General features: G+C 45.0%; 1 protein-coding gene across 2 annotated transcripts in view; it reads right to left on the bottom strand.

Annotated features, from left to right (window-relative positions):
• The window catches only part of TBPL2 (TATA-box binding protein like 2), a 29,098-nt gene extending 10,861 nt beyond the window's left edge, over window positions 1-18,237 (bottom strand). The window contains exons 1-4 of one of the 2 annotated variants that reach the window (XR_005293602.2): window positions 17,830-18,237; window positions 4,162-4,580; window positions 3,044-3,131; window positions 1,400-1,491 (exon numbers count right to left, since the gene is read on the bottom strand). Coding sequence is in view for 1 of the 2 variants with exons in the window: in XM_038406504.2 (XP_038262432.1) it covers window positions 1,400-1,491; window positions 3,044-3,131; window positions 4,162-4,580; window positions 17,830-17,874 (644 nt within the window). In the remaining variant the exon portion in view is untranslated. The remainder of the gene's footprint in view (window positions 1-1,399; window positions 1,492-3,043; window positions 3,132-4,161; window positions 4,581-17,829) is intronic. The other variant, XM_038406504.2, reaches the window with a different exon arrangement.
• Window positions 18,238-21,086: the final 2,849 nt, after the last annotated feature.

Raw genomic sequence — 21,086 nt, 5'->3', positions numbered from 1 at the left:
GCAGCTGGAGAGTGGCGGCTGCTGGCTGGGAGCCCAGCTCTGAAGGCAGAGCTGCTGCCAGCAGCAGTACAGAAGTAAGAATGGCATGGTGTGCTATTGTTGCCCTTATTTCTGCCTGCAGAGCTGGGACCTCAGCAGCTGCCACTCTCCAGCTGCCCAGCTCTGAAGTCAGTAGCGCAGAAGTAAGTTATGGTATTGCCACCCTTAATTCTGTACTGCGGCTGCTGGCGGGGCACTGCCTTCAGAGCTGGGCGCCCGGCCACCAGCCGCCGCTCTCTGGCCACCCAGTTTTGAAGTCAGTGCAATAAAAAAAAAATAGACTGGTAATTTGCGGAAAACGCTAATCTAATCCGTTTGCTGAAATTCTATTAATGACAATGTAAAGTACATATTTGTGTTTTTTTAAATAAAGGCTTTAATACTTAACTTGAAGTGAGGGATAATAGACAAATATTTTTCTAACACAAGTTAAAGAATTTTTGCATTGTTTAGCAAGATTTGTTTTATTCTTGTAGTAGTAAAAATGTTGGCTGGAATTCCATTTATATACACACACATTAACTGACTTTTTAAAAGTAGCATGGGGGGGAAATTCGGTCTCTCTTGGGGGATTTGCAGGTGGGAGCACAATTAAAAATGCAAGAAACAACGTGGGAGTGGATGGGAATGCGCATGGTAGGGTGGGGCGGGGTGGGAGCGGATTTAAAAAACTGTTCCGTGCAGGGCTACACTGTATGCCACTCCGATTCCCCTGTGCAGGAGGAAAAGTCAGTTGGCTATTTAAGCCAGTTTCCCCATCTCTGTGCAGGAGTAGCACTGATGATCTGGCCCTATAAGATTAGGAAGCCCTCCGGGAAACTAATCCAGCACCTTGGTGGTTAGAGATATTAGAGGGTATAAGTTAGAAGCTAGAGTTTAAAGTAGGAAACAGCAATGCTTGTTCTGAAGTAAGACCCGGCAATTCCCCTCAGGAAAGAATGGGATAACAAGGGGGGCTTAAGGACCAAGAGCATGAACTACAGAGGGCAAGGATTAAAAAAACAGGCAGAATATTTGTGCTATGAGGGCATCTCAGCTAGACTTGAGTACATCTACTTAGAGACACTAGACAGCAACACAGGTTACATTGAGGCAATGTTTGGAATGAGTGGGAAATTGAAGTTACTCAGTATTAGTGATTTTCTATTAATAGTGGCTTAGCTCAATTTATAGTTCAGAACAGCAGTGTGCAGTTTAGCAATCATGAGAGCTCCCATTACCAACAGGTAGACATGTTCAGTGACAACTCCCCGTCTTTTTGGTCTTGGGATGTTGCATTTTGTGGAACAGGTCGGTAATTTCACAATTTGTGCCAGAATGTCATTTGCTGTTAGAGCCAGACAGAAGAAATGTTTCCTACCTTTTTGCTCCCGTGCAGACCATTTTGCCGGAACTGAATATAAGGGCTGTTGTTCTTGGTTCTCTGATTCTCATTATCACAGCAGCAAACCTCTAGAGATTAAAAGTCAAACAAGAATACTAGTGGCATCCTGGTTCATGACTGAGGCTCTGGGTACTACAGTAATACAAATAAGAATACTATCTTGGTACCAACTTGACACAAGCTTGGTTACAAGTTTCACAGTAAATAATACAAGCTTTAAAAAGGGTTTTTTTTGTTTTTTAAACCTTCCCATTTTATCAAAGACAGCTTCAAACATTGCTCTGAAAACTTCAAGTGCTGTTATGCTTAATTCTTTGTTGTGGTGCACACTTGGTAATAAGTATTTTATTTACTTAAGTATCCCTTCCTCCAAATTAAGGCCTCCGTTCTGAAACTTCAGGGGAAAACGTTGCTATAAATCTGCTCTCTTATCTACACATGTAATTTAAGATCACAAAGAAATGCTTTAGATCCCAGATCATTAGGACTACATGTATACGGGCTGCTGTAGTAGAAAGTGATGCAAAAAGCATTTTTGATCCCAATAGGAAAGTCTCATCCCTCAGTGCTGAGCCCACAATGAATTACGCTAAGAAAGGAACAAAGTATTTATATTCTGGAACAAGTGTGTCCACACATGGAGTTGTTCCTGATCATCAAGCCCTTTATTGGGAAGTGGAGTCTCTACTCATGATTGCAATAAAGGAAAAGCAGGGGTGTTGGAACAATTTTTACAGTGGAGTTGCTGAGAGCCTTTGAACCAAACTGTAAACCCTGTATATAATGGAAACTACTTCAAGTCACCCTCTGCACCCCTAGTTCCAGCACTATGGGGAAAAGAGCTGTTTTCAGTGCTATAACTACTATCAAACATACTGTACCATTTTAAGAAATCCATGCCTGAGACTGTCATGTGTTTATTTAGCACTGAAAAGTACAACTTGAAGAAGCAGCCTCAAGGGACCTATAAACTGCCAGCCTGTCCCCTCAGCTAGGAAAGAGTGACAACACCCGCCACAGGCCAGTTCAGGCCTGGAGCTTTGTTTCTTCCACATTAACTAGCATAGCACATCAGTCATCCCTTTCCCCCGCAACCTGGGGTCTCCTGCAGGGGCCTACAAATTTCCACTATACAAGCCGCTTGTCTGACAGTTCTGCCCTGCTCCAGGGCCCCACAGGAGCCAGCCTGCTTTCTGGAGCTCCTCTTTGACCTGAGTGCTTCCTGCCAGAGCCTGCATGATTCTAGCAGCTCTCCCTCCACCTGGCCCATTTGCTGACTTTTAGACTCAACTTGATCCCTAGCTCATCAGTGGCAGGTGAAGCCAAGCCTTCAATTCCCGTTAGAAAGCCAGGCATCCTGTGGCAGAATCATTCCATAAATGCTTTATTCAGCACATAGCAAGACAGAACTGCAAGGATATGAAAAAAAGGCGACAAAGATGTTTGACCTTCACGGAATATATCAGTCTGCAAAAGCTTTTCCTCACTTGAATTCAACTCATTTTTTAACGAACTGAGAGTGCTAGTAAATAAGGGGCAATCAGGTAATTAAAAAGTGTAAATTAGAATCCCGTGCCTTCAAATATAAAACCCCAATGAAATAGTTCTTTAAAATCTCACCTTTGGATTATATTCTGCATTTCTGGCATGCAGAGCTATATTCTTCAGATCTAGTTTACAAGCCAAGTTTACAGTGGACACTATATTCCTGAAGAAAGCAGATACATGATTTTAGAAAACCATAGCTCAAAGTGATTTTTTTTTAAATAGATGATATAATTTGAAATCATGATACATTTAATTGTTACCTTCTATTACTTTCCTGACCATTCAGTTACTAGTCCACGCCAAAATCATATATAGCAAATTATTTGGTGAAAGTCAATAATATATGTGGTCCAATGCCAAAAGCTATTAAAGATTTTAAGATGAAGTTTTAAAAAGTGGCCGACTGCTGCAACCAGTGAATGTGCTAGTTTTTCCTCCAGTACTACAGCAGTATAGGTTTGTGTGTCTTTAACCTGTATTATAGCAGCTAAGAACGTTGACAGAGTTACTCTGAAAGTAGTCAGTGAATTACCCTCACCTCCCCGGCCTAGAGAGCCTAATAGGTTAGAACAGTCTGGCTGCTACAGAAGTCAGAATTCTTTCTGCTTCTGCAGCTGTGCCCTTTCCTTCCCCACACCACTGCTGGGGTCACAGACAGACTATTTCAGCTCCATCAATAGAGCACTGCAGCAGTTAGACCAAACAGGATCCTCACCGGCAGCTGGTGGCTGCACTGTAGATCCCTATGGTGACAATAGGTACTGAACACTTGTCTGGCTAAAGGGGTCCTACTTCAACTACTGTCACTTTGGCTCCTGCAGTCTAGTGTGTTGGCAGTGGCTGAGGGCCCTTGGAAATTTAACTAAAATTAAAATGTGGTTTTCTTGACAGGAGTTTGCACAGCAGAGGAGGGTTGCAGCTCCTTCAGAGGCAGGAGTTAAGCACAGCATACGTGATGAGGTCATTTGGGTCTTCCCAATACTAAGCCAAGGACACAACTTGCATGGAGACCACATGACCTCTTTTGCAGAGAGAAGCTTTCACTACTGAAGCCTGAACCACACTTGACCTATTTGTTTATGAACTATTTATATTTCTACGATTAGTTCCCTTTCCATTTTAGTCTTTAGCCCTTCTTCATGTACATGGTACCACCTTCCCACCACACCTCTAGGCTTAAGTTTACTTACTGTAACTGAGGAACGATGCCAGAGCTTTCTGAAACGGGCGTCATTGGGGTGATAGGGGTCATAGGTGTCAAAGGGGGACAGGCACCAGATGTTTCAGGTGATGGCTGAGTTGCGTCCGCATAGCTCAGTTGTGAGAAATTGCTGTCATTTAAGAACCCACTGTCCTGCTCTGCCGACTGTGACCTGTATTGCTCTCTTTGCATTTCATGGCCATCTTCCGAACGAGTTTGTTCTCCATTTTCTTGGTTAAGATCATCTGGAAGAAAGCTGAGATCCACAGAAGAGAAGTCTGTAGAAAGTTCTTTGGATTGGTCAAGATGAGAACCGAATGATGCACTTTGAGCTGCTTGAATCGGCAGGTCTGTGTCAAAAGGGCTCATGGGAGTATATAGTTGAGGACCAGCTGATGAAAGGTCATCCTTCATTTAAAAGAAAAAAGATCACAGCATGTTTTTTAGAAGACAAGATCCCATTTACTTCAAACGGCAGTGCTCAAGAAATGCATTTTCCATTCAATGAAACCAAATTAGATATTCCTCCCCATCACGACTCCATTATCACACCAAGCACTTTCAAGTTAAAACGTGAAAGTTTGTTAAAAATAGTTTCACAGGCTCATACTTGAGTGACTTCTGTCCCTCTCCTCTCAGTGATGTCAGTGTGTGAGATCCAGAGGTTTTCCCAAACCGTTTCATTATTACACAAGCTAGATTGAGCTGCACCATAACACCAATAGGTCAGCATTCATGAACTGTGTGAGATGGCCAGAGGAAGACATTATTTTATTATGAAGACAAAAGGTTTAAGGCTGTAAAGCACTCACTGGACAGCAGCCTTTCAAAATTTCAACCTCCCCGCCCCCCAAACAGCTTCTCCAATGGATTTAAACTCGAGAAGAGTTCTCGGATGGCAAGTTACGTCACTGCAATATGTGTGTTAGACATGAATAGCAATAAGCAAATTACATATTTCTTTCAGAAGCATTTCTCCATGTACAATGCCTCAGTCACAGAAAAAGCAAAACTTCCTGCCCACAATGAAGGAAACAATTGGCTAAAGAATTATTTGTTGTTGTTTTTATAAATACCATTTTTTTGCAACATGGTACATAGATGAACTTGCTACTCTGTGCTACTAGGGCATGATCCAAAGCCCATTAGAAGGGCTCCCATTGACTGCAGTTGAGCACTGGATTGGACCCTTATTTAAGGGTTGAGCAAATCTAGGAGTCCCACATAAACTATTGAATGAGCATCCAAACAGCATCTCAAACAAAGCCCAGATTAGTAAAATAATGAAAAATACAATTGGCACTTGTCTTTAGTACCTTGCCTATTGCACAGGTTAGTTCGCATGTGCCAGGTAAATTGGTTTACTTCTCTAGTGCAAGTCAATTTTACTTAGAGTTTACTGACTGTTAGGGTGACCACATTTCCCTATGTGGAATACGGGACATCTGGTTAAGTTACTCATATTCAAGCAAGTTCAAAGGCAATCAAAACTATGCTGTACAAACGTTCAAATTGACATTAAGTTGACTGAGCCCATTAAAAAGAAATACTACGTAGTTGGATTCTTTTTATTTACCTTCTTATCTTTAAGACTTTAGGGTTCACACTGGGAGGGGTGACACCCCCCCAAGGCACCCCGAGAGAGGTGACACACACCTGTACCCCTCTCTCACACAGTGTGTGTGTGTGTGTGTGTGTGTGTGTGTGAGTGAGTGAGTGAGCGGCCTACTCTCCCTGTCCGGTGCTCTCTGCCTCCAGGCCCAGCTAGGCCCTGGGACAGACCTGCCTCTCCTGGTACCTGGCACTGCATCTTCCTGAGGCTATATGTGGGGGGGGGGGGAGACACAGGGTCACATTGGCCCCCTCCCTCAAATTTCTGCCAGGAATCAGATTCACACCAGAACGTGGCCAGCAGCAGCCTTTCGGCACTGTGCAGGAGGGGAGGGAAGGGACAGGAGCTGCTTCCAGCCGCAGGGGAGCAGGAGAGGGGCAGGGAGGGATGACCTGGCCCATGTCTTTGCAGAGTGTTGAAAGGCAGCTAACACCTCCAGGCTGCTGCTGCTGGCCATGGACATAACCAACCACCTCCTGTCCCCCGCCCCCAGCTACAGTGTGGGTAGGAAGGGGTTAAGCCCTAAGGATGCCTTGTGCACCAGGGCCAGAGAACCTGACTGCAGGGGCTTCAGCGAACCAGCCAGAGAGGTGGCTCAGCAGGGAAGGGTGCCTAGGGGATGGAGCAGCTCCACGCTCCTTGGTGGCAGGACGCAGGCGGAGGAGGGAAGAGGGTGCTGCTATGGAGCCTGCAGGTTCAGGGTGGGAACAGGCTGCAAATCGCTTCCCCCACTCCACTCCAGAGCTGGCACACAGTGGGGGCTGTTCTGACCCGAGCAGGGGGAGCAGCCTGGCCCCATGTGCTGCAGCTTTTCCCTGCCACCGGCCTTGCACCCCCCGCCATCATCTGCCATTGGAACCCCCCCCCCATGCCCTCCTCACTGCTGGTGGGCGGACGCTTGGCAAGCAGGGATCCAGCCAGCAGCAGGATCCACCGGTACTGATGGTAGGGGGAGGCATTCTTAAGAACGAGTTAGGACACCTGCAGGGGGGTTTAAATACTGGACTGTCCCATTAAAAAATAGGGACATCCGGTCACCCTACTTCCTGTTTAAGTTTTAGGAGTTCAGTGATAGAAACTCCTATACTACTAGCTGAATATGTGAGAGTTTGGCTAGAAGTTTTAAAGCTAATCACTGTGGAGTGCTGAAATAATGTCTTTCCTTGGCATCATTACACACATTTGGTAACTGACCCTAGGCAAGGGTCTGTATGTCCCACACAGCCTTTGTTTATTGAACTGTAAGGATATATTGAGTCAGGTAGATGACAGGGATGACCTTTTAACTGATCAAAGGGAACCACTCAGTGTCTTTTCACCTGTTCAAACTTCCAGTCTTGCTCGTGATCAGTGGTCTAAGGAAACAAGGATACGGATTTTCACAGGTGTCAAGCATCCACCACAGCGCAAGCGGAAGTCAGAGGGGCCTGCAGCTTCTCAGCACTTAGGAAAACCAGGCCCAACATGTGCTAAGCCCTGCAAGCACCCATAAAAATAAGTGAACTGATCTTCCAATAAGGTGCTCTTCCTCAACGCTTCTCACGAGGCTTTCTTTAGACAGATGTTTAAATGTACTAATGTCTATTAGAGCTGATCAACTTATTAAAGATAAATTAAGTGAAAACTGGCTTTTTTTTTACTAAACTAAAAATGGTCAAAAATTCTAATTTTGGTCAAAATGTTCTGATTTTTGGGCTGGGTTTCTCTTCAAATCTTTTCCAGTTTTTTTGATAACTTTTGGGGAAAAACCCCAAACATTTTTCACAGTTTCTCCACAGAAGACAACTGGCATTTTTTGACCAGCTCTAGTCTCCATTCAACATACGTAATAATAATCTAGGAATCCATCTTCAGGTTTTCTCTGAACAGCTCACAACTGAATAGAGAAGAGTATTGGCTTGTGTACCACTGCTCTCTGTTACACGGTACTTGATAGACTCCACTGGCCACATATTTGAATCTATGACTAATTTATGAGAAATACATGCCTTAATACTACCATAGCTAACATTCTTCTTTAGATCAAGTGGTAAAGGCCTACAGCATTTCCTAACCACAAATTCTAGAGTTTTAGCTCTGTTCTTGATCACCGGTTTCAGAGTAGCAGCCGTGTTAGTCTGTATTCGCAAAAAGAAAAGGAGTACTTGTGGCACCTTAGAGACTAACAAATTTATTAGAGCATAAGCTTTCGTGAGCTACAGCTCACTTCATCGGATGCATTTGGTGGAAAAAACAGAGGAGAGATTTATATACACACACACAGAGAACATGAAACAATGGGTTTATCATACACACTGTAAGGAGAGTGATCACTTAAGATAAGCCATCACCAACAGCAGGGGGGGGAAAGGAGGAAAACCTTTCATGGTGACAAGCAGGTAGGCTAATTCCAGCAGTTAACAAGAATATCAGAGGAACAGTGGGGGGTGGGGTGGGAGGGAGAAATACCATGGGGAAATAGTTTTACTTTGTGGAATGACTCATCCATTCCCAGTCTCTATTCAAGCCTAAGTTAATTGTATCCAGTTTGCAAATTAATTCCAATTCAGCAGTCTCTCGTTGGAGTCTGTTTTTGAAGCTTTTTTGTTGAAGTATAGCCACTCTTAGGTCTGTGATCGAGTGACCAGAGAGATTGAAGTGTTCTCCAACTGGTTTTTGAATGTTATAATTCTTGACGTCTGATTTGTGTCCATTCATTCTTTTACGTAGAGACTGTCCAGTTTGGCCAATGTACATGGCAGAGGGGCATTGCTGGCACATGATGGCATATATCACATTGGTAGATGCGCAGGTGAACGAGCCTCTGATAGTGTGGCTGATGTGATTAGGCCCTATGATGGTATCCCCTGAATAGATATGTGGACAGAGTTGGCAATGGGCTTTGTTGCAAGGATAGGTTCCTGGGTTAGTGGTTCTGTTGTGTGGTGTGTGGTTGCTGGTGAGTATTTGCTTCAGATTGGGGGGCTGTCTGTAAGCAAGGACTGGTCTGTCTCCCAAGATCTGAGAGAGCGATGGCTCGTCCTTCAGGATAGGTTGTAGATCCTTGATGATGCGTTGGAGGGGTTTTAGTTGGGGGCTGAAGGTGATGGCTAGTGGCGTTCTGTTGTTTTCTTTGTTGGGCCTGTCCTGTAGTAGGCGACTTCTGGGTACTCTTCTGGCTCTGTCAATCTGTTTCTTCACTTCAGCAGGTGGGTACTGTAGTTGTAGGAATGCATGATAGAGATCTTGTAGGTGTTTGTCTCTGTCTGAGGGGTTGGAGCAAATGCGGTTATATCGTAGCGCTTGGCTGTAGACAATGGATCGAGTGGTATGATCTGGATGAAAGCTAGAGGCATGTAGGTAGGAATAGCGGTCAGTAGGTTTCCGATATAGGGTGGTGTTTATGTGACCATCGCTTATTAGCACCGTAGTGTCCAGGAAGTGGATCTCTTGTGTGGACTGGTCCAGGCTGAGGTTGATGGTGGGATGGAAATTGTTGAAATCATGGTGGAATTCCTCAAGAGCTTCTTTTCCATGGGTCCAGATGATGAAGATGTCATCAATGTAGCGCAAGTAGAGTAGGGGCATTAGGGAACGAGAGCTGAGGAAGCGTTGTTCTAAGTCAGCCATAAAATGTTGGCATACTGTGGGGCCATGCGGGTACCCATCGCAGTGCCGCTGATTTGAAGGTATACATTGTCACCAAATGTGAAATAGTTATGGGTCAGGACAAAGTCACAAAGTTCTGCCACCAGGTTAGCCGTGACAGTATCGGGGATACTGTTCCTGACGGCTTGTAGTCCATCTTTGTGTGGAATGTTGGTGTAGAGGGCTTCTACATCCATAGTGGCTAGGATGGTGTTTTTAGGAAGATCACCAATGGACTGTAGTTTCCTCAGGAAATCGGTGGTGTCTCGAAGATAGCTGGGAGTGCTGGTAACGAAGGGCCTGAGGAGGGAGTCTACATAGCCAGACAATCCTGCTGTCAGGGTGCCAATGCCTGAGATGATGGGGCGTCCAGGATTTCCAGGTTTATGGATCTTGGGTAGCAGATAGAATACCCCAGGTCCTGGCTCCAGGGGTGTGTCTGTGCGGATTTGTTCTTGTGCTTTTTCAGGGAGTTTCTTGAGCAAATGCTGTAGTTTCTTTTGGTAACTCTCAGTGGGATCAGAGGGTAATGGCTTGTAGAAAGTGGTGTTGGAGAGCTGCCTAGTAGCCTCTTGTTCATACTCTGACCTATTCATGATGACGACAGCACCTCCTTTGTCAGCCTTTTTGATTATGATGTCAGAGTTGTTTCTGAGGCTGTGGATGGCACTGTGTTCTGCATGGCTGAGGTTATGGGGTAAGCGATGCTGCTTTTCCACAATTTCAGCTCGTGCACGTCGGCGGAAGCAGTCTATGTAGAAATCCAGGCTGCTGTTTCGACCTTCAGGAGGAGTCCACCTAGAATCCTTCTTTTTGTAGTGTTGGCAGGAAGGTCTCTGTGGGTTAATATGTTGGTCAGAGGTGTGTTGGAAATATTCCTTGAGTCTGAGACGTCGAAAATAGGATTCTAGGTCACCACAGAACTGTATCATGTTCGTGGGGGTGGAGGGGCAAAAGGAGAGGCCCCGAGATAGGACAGATTCTTCCGCTGGGCTAAGAGTATAGTTGGATAGATTAACAATATTGCTGGGTGGGTTACGGGAACCATTGTTGTGGCCCCTTGTGGCATATAGTAGTTTAGATAGCTTAGTGTCCTTTTTCTTTTGTAGAGAATCAAAGTGTGTTTTGTAAATGGCTTGTCTAGTTTTTGTAAAGTCCAGCCACGAGGAAGATTGTGTGGAAGGTTGGTTCTTTATGAGAGTATCCAGTTTTGAGAGCTCATTCTTAATCTTTCCCTGTTTGCTGTAGAGGATGTTGATCAGGTGGTTCCGCAGTTTCCTTGAGAGTGTGTGGCACAAGCTGTCAGCATAGTCTGTGTGGTATGTAGATTGTAATGGATTTTTTACCTTCAGTCCTTTCGGTATGATGTCCATCTGTTTGCATTTGGAGAGGAAGATGATGTCTGTCTGTATCTGTGCGAGTTTTTTCATGAAGTTGACAGATTTCCACTCTATACGGCTAAATTCAGTGCCTTGCATAATCACAGGTTTCAGAGTAGCAGCCGTGTTAGTCTGTATTCGCAAAAAGAAAAGGAGTACTTGTGGCACCTTAGAGACTAACAAATTTATTAGAGCATAAGCTTTCGTGAGCTACAGCTCACTTCATCGGATGCATTTGGTGGAAAAAACAGAGGAGAGATTTATATACACACACACAGAGAACATGAAACAATGGGTTTATCATACACACTGTAAGGAGAGTGATCACTTAAGATAAGCCATCACCAACAGCAGGGGGGGGAAAGGAGGAAAACCTTTCATGGTGACAATCAGCGTGCGATGGGTACCCGCATGGCCCCACAGTATGCCAACATTTTTATGGCTGACTTAGAACAACGCTTCCTCAGCTCTCGTTCCCTAATGCCCCTACTCTACTTGCGCTACATTGATGACATCTTCATCATCTGGACCCATGGAAAAGAAGCTCTTGAGGAATTCCACCATGATTTCAACAATTTCCATCCCACCATCAACCTCAGCCTGGACCAGTCCACACAAGAGATCCACTTCCTGGACACTACGGTGCTAATAAGCGATGGTCACATAAACACCACCCTATATCGGAAACCTACTGACCGCTATTCCTACCTACATGCCTCTAGCTTTCATCCAGATCATACCACTCGATCCATTGTCTACAGCCAAGCGCTACGATATAACCGCATTTGCTCCAACCCCTCAGACAGAGACAAACACCTACAAGATCTCTATCATGCATTCCTACAACTACAGTACCCACCTGCTGAAGTGAAGAAACAGATTGACAGAGCCAGAAGAGTACCCAGAAGTCACCTACTACAGGACAGGCCCAACAAAGAAAACAACAGAACGCCACTAGCCATCACCTTCAGCCCCCAACTAAAACCCCTCCAACGCATCATCAAGGATCTACAACCTATCCTGAAGGACGAGCCATCGCTCTCTCAGATCTTGGGAGACAGACCAGTCCTTGCTTACAGACAGCCCCCCAATCTGAAGCAAATACTCACCAGCAACCACACACCACACAACAGAACCACTAACCCAGGAACCTATCCTTGCAACAAAGCCCGTTGCCAACTCTGTCCACATATCTATTCAGGGGATACCATCATAGGGCCTAATCACATCAGCCACACTATCAGAGGCTCGTTCACCTGCGCATCTACCAATGTGATATATGCCATCATGTGCCAGCAATGCCCCTCTGCCATGTACATTGGCCAAACTGGACAGTCTCTACGTAAAAGAATGAATGGACACAAATCAGACGTCAAGAATTATAACATTCAAAAACCAGTTGGAGAACACTTCAATCTCTCTGGTCACTCGATCACAGACCTAAGAGTGGCTATACTTCAACAAAAAAGCTTCAAAAACAGACTCCAACGAGAGACTGCTGAATTGGAATTAATTTGCAAACTGGATACAATTAACTTAGGCTTGAATAGAGACTGGGAATGGATGAGTCATTACACAAAGTAAAACTATTTCCCCAGGGTATTTCTCCCTCCCACCCCACCCCCCACTGTTCCTCTGATATTCTTGTTAACTGCTGGAATTAGCCTACCTGCTTGTCACCATGAAAGGTTTTCCTCCTTTCCCCCCCCTGCTGTTGGTGATGGCTTATCTTAAGTGATCACTCTCCTTACAGTGTGTATGATAAACCCATTGTTTCATGTTCTCTGTGTGTGTGTATATAAATCTCTCCTCTGTTTTTTCCACCAAATGCATCCGATGAAGTGAGCTGTAGCTCACGAAAGCTTATGCTCTAATAAATTTGTTAGTCTCTAAGGTGCCACAAGTACTCCTTTTCTTTTCTTGATCACCGTTTGTTTGGCTTGACATCACAAATGTATAATGCCTTATAATATTAAAAAAGGCAAGAGTTTGGGGAGGAATTTAAAACCTTTTGCTTTCAGCATGTAAACAACTTCTAGTTAATGAGGGCTAGGAACACACTTTCTCTAGGGGAAAGTTATTTCAGAGGATGGTGCAGAAGGCTGTTATTAAACAGCTAATATTAGCAATTGTGGGAGACAGACAATACTGATTGACTGGACCAGTGATCTGATCCAATATGACACATCCTGCATAATAACTTATGCACTTTGAATGTCAATGAGACTTACTCATCCAAGTCATTTAGACCCTTTTTTGGAAATTGTTCTCAATCAAAAAAGTAGACAGTTGCCCCTTATTATCTTGGCAGGTGCAAGCAGGAACTGTGATACACTCATGAAAGGTGCCACAGGAACTATTTTTAGAGCTTTATGAATATTTAGGGCTAAGTACAGTGTACCGAGGACTGTCCTTTAGAGATAAAAATCCCAATTCAGGTTCTGCACAAAGAGTTTGACAACTCATGCAAAAATCTAGGTATTATTACACCAATCCTTTTGCACTCTGTATCTGAGGTCCTGCCTTAAAGCAACAGAGACCAGCTATATTTAACATACCTTAGCATCATGGACTTGGGTGGCATGCAAACTATCTGAAAGTAATAAAACATAAGCAGGCATTTACATAGGAGAACCCCTAGCAAGTTTGACATTTGTGTCTCTTAATTTAAAATACATATTGTTTCATATTAATTAGGGGGAGGGGAAGTCTTAGATTGCTACAACACACTAAGCAGGCACTATAAAGAGGACTCTGAAAACAGAAAGATAGCTTCTACAAAAGGACTGATACACACTGTGGTAAGATTGCATACTTTAGCGATACCAGCTAGAAGTCTGTGAAAAATCCCAGAATTAGTCACACAAAGAAATACCTGCTTACTAGTGGAACAAGTCTGTGTCTCCACAAAAGTGAATAAACAATTTCCTGGTTACTTGCTTCTAACATTCAGACCCACCCCCCAAATGGGATAAAGTTGTGTCCAAAATGACATACTGCCAGACAAAATGAGCCCCAGAAGTTAGACAGCACCATACCTCTTAACCCAGTTATTCCTCTTAACCTAGTTATGTGGCAGTTCATGAATACCACCTAAGCTTCTGCTTGTTGGAGGGGAGAAAGCAACACACTGAACTTCCACCTTCTCTGTATGTTCCATTCTATGTATCCGATGAAGTGGGCTGAAGCCCATGAAAGCTTATGCTTTAATAAATTTGTTAGTCTCTAAGGTGCCACAAGTACTCCTGTTCTTTTTACACTGAACTTTATTTGCAATGCTCTTTACTTCTCTATAGAGGGCATGGGAGACTTTCAGCTCCCCCATAAGGTGACTCAAAGCAGACACTCTCAGAATAAAGTCAATCTGAGGCTTAGATCAGGGTTTCTCAAACTGGGGGTCACAAGCTGTCAGCCTCCACACCAAACCCCGCTTTGCTTCCAGCATTTATAATGGTGTTAAATATATTTTAAAAGTGTTTTTAATTTATAAGGGGTAGGGGGTGTTGCACTCAGAGGTTTGCTATGTGAAAGGGGTCACTAGTACAAAAGTTTGAGAACCTGGCTTAGATGGATGAGAGAAGTTGGTGGAATGTGAGAACCAGGGGGAAGAATTAAGCAGCTTTTTTAAGGGGGGGGGTGGGAGAGAGAGACAGGGACACCAGAAAATAACGGGGTAAAATAAAAGGAAAGCAATTTAATGAGAAAAAGAATTTCACTCTTTGAATCTGCTTACAGAAAGAAGATTGAAAATTAAAGATGTATTAAACTGAAAGCCGGCTTGTGGTGGGGAAGCGGGGAGACAGACTGAAAGCACAGGAAAAGACATCCCATGCTGTGGAATAGAAGAGGGAAAAGCAGCACAAGACAAGTTTTATACTTAACTGGCTGCCAAGTGTTACCCAATGTACTCTAGGTTAGCTGACGTGATTGATGATGGTCTTTACCATCAGCAGTGTATGTTTGGAGGGTTTCCCAGGGCCTCCCTAAAGAAATGAAAACTAGGCACCTATACCCTGTCTGAGAGGTCACTACAATTTAAGGCAGTTCTTTGGTAGTAGAGGGATATTGTCCGCGTACAGTGTAATTGGGACAAGACTGATTTAGACCTCAGATAGGTTTGGGAATGGTTTTTTTTTTTTTTTTTTTTTTTTTTAAAGCCACAACATACCCCAAACAATTGCTGCTATGAGTTTATCATTTGTATTGTAGCAGTACCACCCACAGGCCAAAAATCAAGATCAGGTCCCAGATGTTAGGCACTGTTCAGACACACAGGAAGATTTGGTTCATGCACCAGAAAGTTCACAGGATAAAGCCCCCAACTCTGCAAATGGACCTCTGCACCTGGGCAGACACTTATGATTTAAAAGGAGTTCTGCACAGGCATGAGGGGTCCCAGGGTGCAGGGGTTCAAACTGCATGGATCAGTGTGAGGACTAGCTTAAGCCAAGACAATGAATTAGTGAGAAACAATAGAAGGAGGAATGAGCAACAACAGAAGACACATTACATGGGGTAGATATATGCCCAGCTCTGTGATTCGAGGCCATTTAGTTTTTCCTCCTCCAGTCAAGAGCACCTACTGGTCTGCTCCCTACCCATTATCTATGGCCATAATTACTTCATTTAGAGGGTTAGATTTAGGTCCTCTCCACATTACAATGAGGTGTCTGTCCAAAAGCCGTTTGCCAGCACTGGAAGGGCTATTATAACAGTGGATGAACAAGTTTCAGAGTAGCAGCCTGTCAAATATAAAGGGAAGGGTAAACACCTTTAAATCCCTCCTGACCAGAGGAAAAACCCTTTCATCTGTAAAGGGTTAAGAAGCTAAAATAACCTCGCTGGCACCTGACCAAAATGACCAATGAGGAGACAAGATACTTTCAAAGCAGGGGCAGGAACAAAGGTTTCTCTCTGTGTGTTGCTTTTTTCGGGACCAGAGCAGGAATGCAGGGCAGAACTCCTATAAAGAGTTAATAAGCAATCTAGCTAGATATGCGTTAGATTCAGTTTTGTTTAAATGGCTGATAAAATAAGTTGTGCTGAATGGAATGTATATGCCTGTTTTTGTGTCTTTGTAACTTAAGGTTTTGCCTGGAGGGATTCTCTATGTTTTGAATCTGATTACCCTGTAAGGTATTTATCATCCTGATTTTACAGAGGTGATTCTTTTACTTTAATTAAAATTCTTCTTCTAAGAACCTGATTGCTTTTTCCTTGTTCTTAAGATCCAAGGGTTTGGGTCGGTGTTCACCTATGCAAACTGGTGAGGATTTTTATCAAGCCTTCCCCAGGAAAGGAGGTGTAGGGCTTGGGGGGATTTTGTGGGTAAAGAAGTTTCCAAGTGGGCTCCTTCCCTGTTATTTTTGTTAGACACTTGGTGGTGACAGCAATAAAGTCCAGGGACAAAAGGTAAAATAGTTTGTACCTTGGGGAAGTTTTAACCTAAGCTGGTAAAAATAAGCTGAGGGGGTTTTTCATGCAGGTCTCCACATCTGCACCCTAGAGTTCAGAGTGGGGAAGGAACTTGACATAGCTGTGTTAGTCTGTATTCGCAAAAAGAAAAGGAGGACTTGTGGCACCTAAGAGACTAACAAATTTATTTGAGCATAAGCTTTCTTGAGCTACAGCTCACTTCGTTGGATGCATGCAGTGGAAAATACAGTGGGGAGATTTATATACACAGAAAATTTATATACGAGTGTTACCATACACACTGTAACCAGAGTGATCACTTAAGGTGAGCTATTACCAGCAGAAGAGCAGGGAGGGGGAAGAGAATCTTTTGTACTGATAATCAAGTAATGGAAATGGCCCACCTTGATCATCACTACAAAAGGTTCCCCCGCTCCCCCCCCCCGGTAATAGCTCACCTTACGTGATCACTCTGGTTACAGTGTGTATGGTAACAGACATTGTTTCATGTTCTGTGTATATAAATCTCCCCACTGTATTTTCCACTGCCTGCATCCGATGAAAGCTTATGCTCAAATAAATTTGTTAGTCTCTAAGGTGCCACAAGTCCTCCTTTTCTTTTAGTGTATGAACAGTTGAACACAGTTTGAAAATGGTGTTCGCCCATCATTTAAAAAAAAAAAAGCTGAACCTTTGCAGGCACCATTACAAAAATGGAACCTGCCCCTCTGCTTCGTTAGCACAGGCCAGTCTCAACCTACTACTTGAACAGAGCTCAGTTCTCCAGGAGAGCTTTTTAACACAGTCCACGCTGCAGCCTAGACAGGTTAAAAACCTGCAGAGCCCTGTGACAGTGCATGAGACTTCAAAAGGGCCTCTCTCATCCTAAAGGGATTTCCTAGATGTTTTCCACTTGTTCAGTCCCACAGGTGCTAGTGGTGATGAGAGGCCTCCTGAGGGCCCCAGCACTTCGATGAGACCTAGGCAGAGTTAGAGGACAAGGGATTAAGACACCAGCTACTCCTCTGTCCTAGGGCTCTTGTTCCACTGTCAGGAAGTCTTAAAGAAGAACCTTTGGGAACAGAGAAGGTCAGAGTGAATCTCACTCATTCGTTTTCATTGTTGGAGCTGACTGAAGCCCAGAGAGGAGCTGGAGACAGTCAGAGGCCCCGATCCTACAATGGGATTATTTGTAGCCGTAGGATGGCATTGTTACCTAGGAGCCCCAGCCACAGGGCAGCGTGCTAGGCGCTGTACAAACAGAACAGACAGGCCCTGCCCTGAGGAGCTTGCAGTCCCAGTGTTGAATGATACCACAGGCAGAGGACAGAATGCTCTGGGCAGGCCCCAGAGGGCTCAGGCAGCCCCCCGCCCATACAGGGGCAGCCCCCTAGGTCCCCTGGCAGGCGCAGGAGGGAAGGGCAAAGGGCTCCGTGCCAGCTAGAGGGGTCAGCCCAGCCCCGGGGTGCTCCAGGGAGCCTGGAGAGGAGACAGATGGGGGGGGGGGGGATAGTGTAGCCGTTTCTCAGCCAGCTGGGGGAGCCGCAGGGCCCCCCAGCAGCAGCGGCTGCTAGCTGCGGGACCGGGCTCAGCCACTGCTCCAGCGGGGCCGGAGCGCACCCACCTGGCCCGGGCTCCGGTCCCAGTAGTTCTCCAGCGAGGGCTCCATGCGGGGCCGAAGCGGGCAGCGTCCTGCCGGGGCGGACCGAGCTGGGGCATGTCGGGGGCTGTTCTCGGGCAGGCGCGATCCAGGGCGCTGCCTTCGCACCTGGCCCTAATCGAGGGAATGAACCGACCAGCTGGGCCCGGGCCGGCACGTGTCCCCTTTAAACTGGGGTCTGGGGGGGGCCCCCGCGGGATAAAGCCCGTCTGCGAAAGGGCGAGCCCCGAGCTGCAAGCAAGGACCCCCCGCTTGGCTAAGGGCAGGTCCCCCGGGCAGCGGTTCCGCATCCAGCTGCTTCAGGGAAAAGCTCCAGTCTCGCCAGCCTGTCCGGGCCCAGCCCACGCTTCCCCTTGCGGTCTGCTTCCCCGGAGATCTTCCCCCTCCAGCGGGCTCGCCCCTTTAAACAGCAGTGTACGTCCATGCAACTATGCAACCCGAACTGCACCGGGTGTGGCTACTGCCTACTGAACCGTGCAGCCACCCCCCAGCTGCCGGCTAATGTCTGGGTACAGCAGCCCCCCCGTGTAAAGGTGCTGCCCCTCTGGGGGAGACGCTGTTACACAACAGTGAACCCGAGCCCAACGTTGATCTGCACACCCACTCAGCCAGCTCTTTAGAGAACGGGGGAGCTGAACTTCTTCAAGCCTGGGCCACGTCAAGCTCTCCTCTTGTGTTAAAGGGAAAGTGTTTTGTTCACATGGCAGACTGGGTTTTCATCGCTGAACTTTCCACGTGGGTCCCCCTAATAGACCTGGTGCAAAAAGAGGCGTTTTGAACCCCAACGCTTTTCACAGCAATGTATCTGGGCCACCTTTCCACACTAAGTGCTTTTGACTTAATATTTGTTATCATTAATATTATAAAGGTAAATTGAAGATGAAGTTTCCTTAATGGAGGTGAGCTGGTATAGACTGAAATCTAGCCTTTTAGTATTGAATACAACAACATCCCTACAGATTAGTTCAGTGTGAAAATGTTATTCCTATCTTTCACTGATGGGCTTTCAGCAGAGGCATTGCAAGATCATTTTCTTTAGGTGCAGCAGGGCTAGTGAAAACAAGCATAATTAAAGGTGCGTTTAATTGGCCACAATTAACCATCCCTCCCAGACCAGGTGGATTAATTAACCAGAACTGTGGGCTCTAATGAGGCTTTGATGAATTGCTTTACAAGTTTGTTGGGAGTGCAAGGTCAGGTCAAGCAGGAATGGTGTATTTTAGTGTGTGTTAGAACCTTCTTTTCAGTGGGGTTGCTGGGAGCAGCAGATTGCTATCAGGAAGGTGGAGGTGACTAGAAAATAGACAGCAGATTCGTAGTAAAGCTGACTGAGAGGTCAGTCTTAATAAAAAATAGCTGCCTCTTAACTCTAATTTAATACCTAGGCAATCCTAGTGTCCAAAGACATTTTGGGCTTCAGTTAGCATTAAGAGTTTTAATGTCTTCCAGGAACAATGTTTATAACCTATCCTGGTACACTGAGTATCTGAGATCTACAGGTATAAATCATGGATAGCTATGGGGGTTTCAAGAACTGAATCAGAGTTGGAATCTCTGGATGGCCTGCTATGTTAGTTTTTTCTGTTCAAAATATGTCAGTTCTGAGGCTGATTTAATTTCAGTGGAAGCAAGCATGCATCCTTGATTCCCTAAGGCTCTTCTGCTGATTTTAAGGGGTGCAACATTCTTGATTCATTAAAAGTCAAGGTTGGATTAAGGCAGACTGGGGTCCTATGCACCTCTTCACATGGCGCTGACCTTATTTGATGTGAGAATGACAAGGGCCCAGATCTACAACGGTATTTAGGTTCACCTCACTTAAAAACTACTTGCTGACAAAGTCAGACACAAAAATGTGTCCTAACTTTCACTGAAATCAAGGGCCGCCTACATAAGAGTTGGTTGGCTCATCCTTTTTGTTGGGCAGACTAAGCTCTTCCCATATCCTGGACTGCCGATCATTACTTCAAGACAGGCTGGTGCCTATCGCAGAAGAGGGAGGACTCAGCTGTTATCTACCCAGGCAGACAACGCTGTTGGAGAGGCAAGCTACTGACACCAGTGCAGCAGAGCTGCCCTCCCCAGTCCAGGGGAGAAGAGCAGTAGGTTTCAGTGTTACCATCCCATTGAGATGTATGGGACAGTTTATCTCTTGCAGTTATTGTTTCATGATGTTGGCAGACTCAGGCTGATGTTACAGTGTTGGTTACACCTGAGTCACCACAGAACTCCAGGAGCGGAGACCCTAAGCATTTGTCTGTGCCTTAATTGACTCTAATAAATATATATGCACAATAGCTATCTGTTCAAGTTCATTTATTGGTCATGTGGAAAGACACCAACCCAAACTAAGGATCTGCCAATTTTTTGTTTTAAAAATCATCTTTTATTGTTTTGTGAGAAGGGAACAGTTCACTCTTCTGCTCGTAGCAGGGAAGTGCTGGACTTCTTTAGTCAAACGGTATGGATCTAAAGCTGAAAAACAGTGCTCCAGTTTTCAGCTGAAATGGAAAAGTTTGGATCTGAAAGTAAGGTTGAATAACTGAAGTATATTTAAAAGGCTATGATTATGTTTTTCATCATATTCTGCTCACTGATTAGCACAACTGTTTAGATCCCTGACACTGAAATATGTTTCTTCACTTACCCTGAAAATGTGTATGCACCTGCTTCGCTTTACCCTTGAATAGTTCTGCAATGGAACTATGCACATGAGTAAAGGTAAGCAGGGGTTTAAGACCTTGATCCTGCAAAGTCTTTAACTTGACTTAGAAGGGACTCCCCCCATTTATAAAGTTAAGCATGTGTGTTAGTGTTTGCTAGATCAGGGTGTAAGTGTTTGTGGTCTTGAGGCTTATATTTTGCACATAGGATCAGTTTATTAGTGTAGGTCTGTTAGTGAATTAATTTCCTCTGTTAGGCAGAAAAAAATCAGCATAGAAGATAAAGGGAAAAAAAAAAATCTTAAATCCAGCCACTGCTTCCTAGCAAACAAGTAGAACATCCCCTTATTTCCCCTCCCCCTAAAACAAATAAACAGTGGGTCATTATCAATTTAACATAAAGAAGGGCCCAAGCTGTGCACCTCGGATCCCGATCTTTCCCTCCCCTGAGCTCAGGGGCACTGAACAGAAACAGCTCATTCATAACCCAGCAGGCTCCATTGTCATCACTGTGTCTAGGACCATGGGAAAGTAGGCCCTGGAAATGCTGCTGCCCTT

This window comes from Dermochelys coriacea, chromosome 6 (genome assembly GCF_009764565.3).
Source record: "Dermochelys coriacea isolate rDerCor1 chromosome 6, rDerCor1.pri.v4, whole genome shotgun sequence".
NCBI classification, from domain to species: domain Eukaryota; kingdom Metazoa; phylum Chordata; order Testudines; family Dermochelyidae; genus Dermochelys; species Dermochelys coriacea.
Note: the sequence above shows the minus strand (reverse complement) of the source record. Positions and strands in the feature narration are given on the sequence as shown.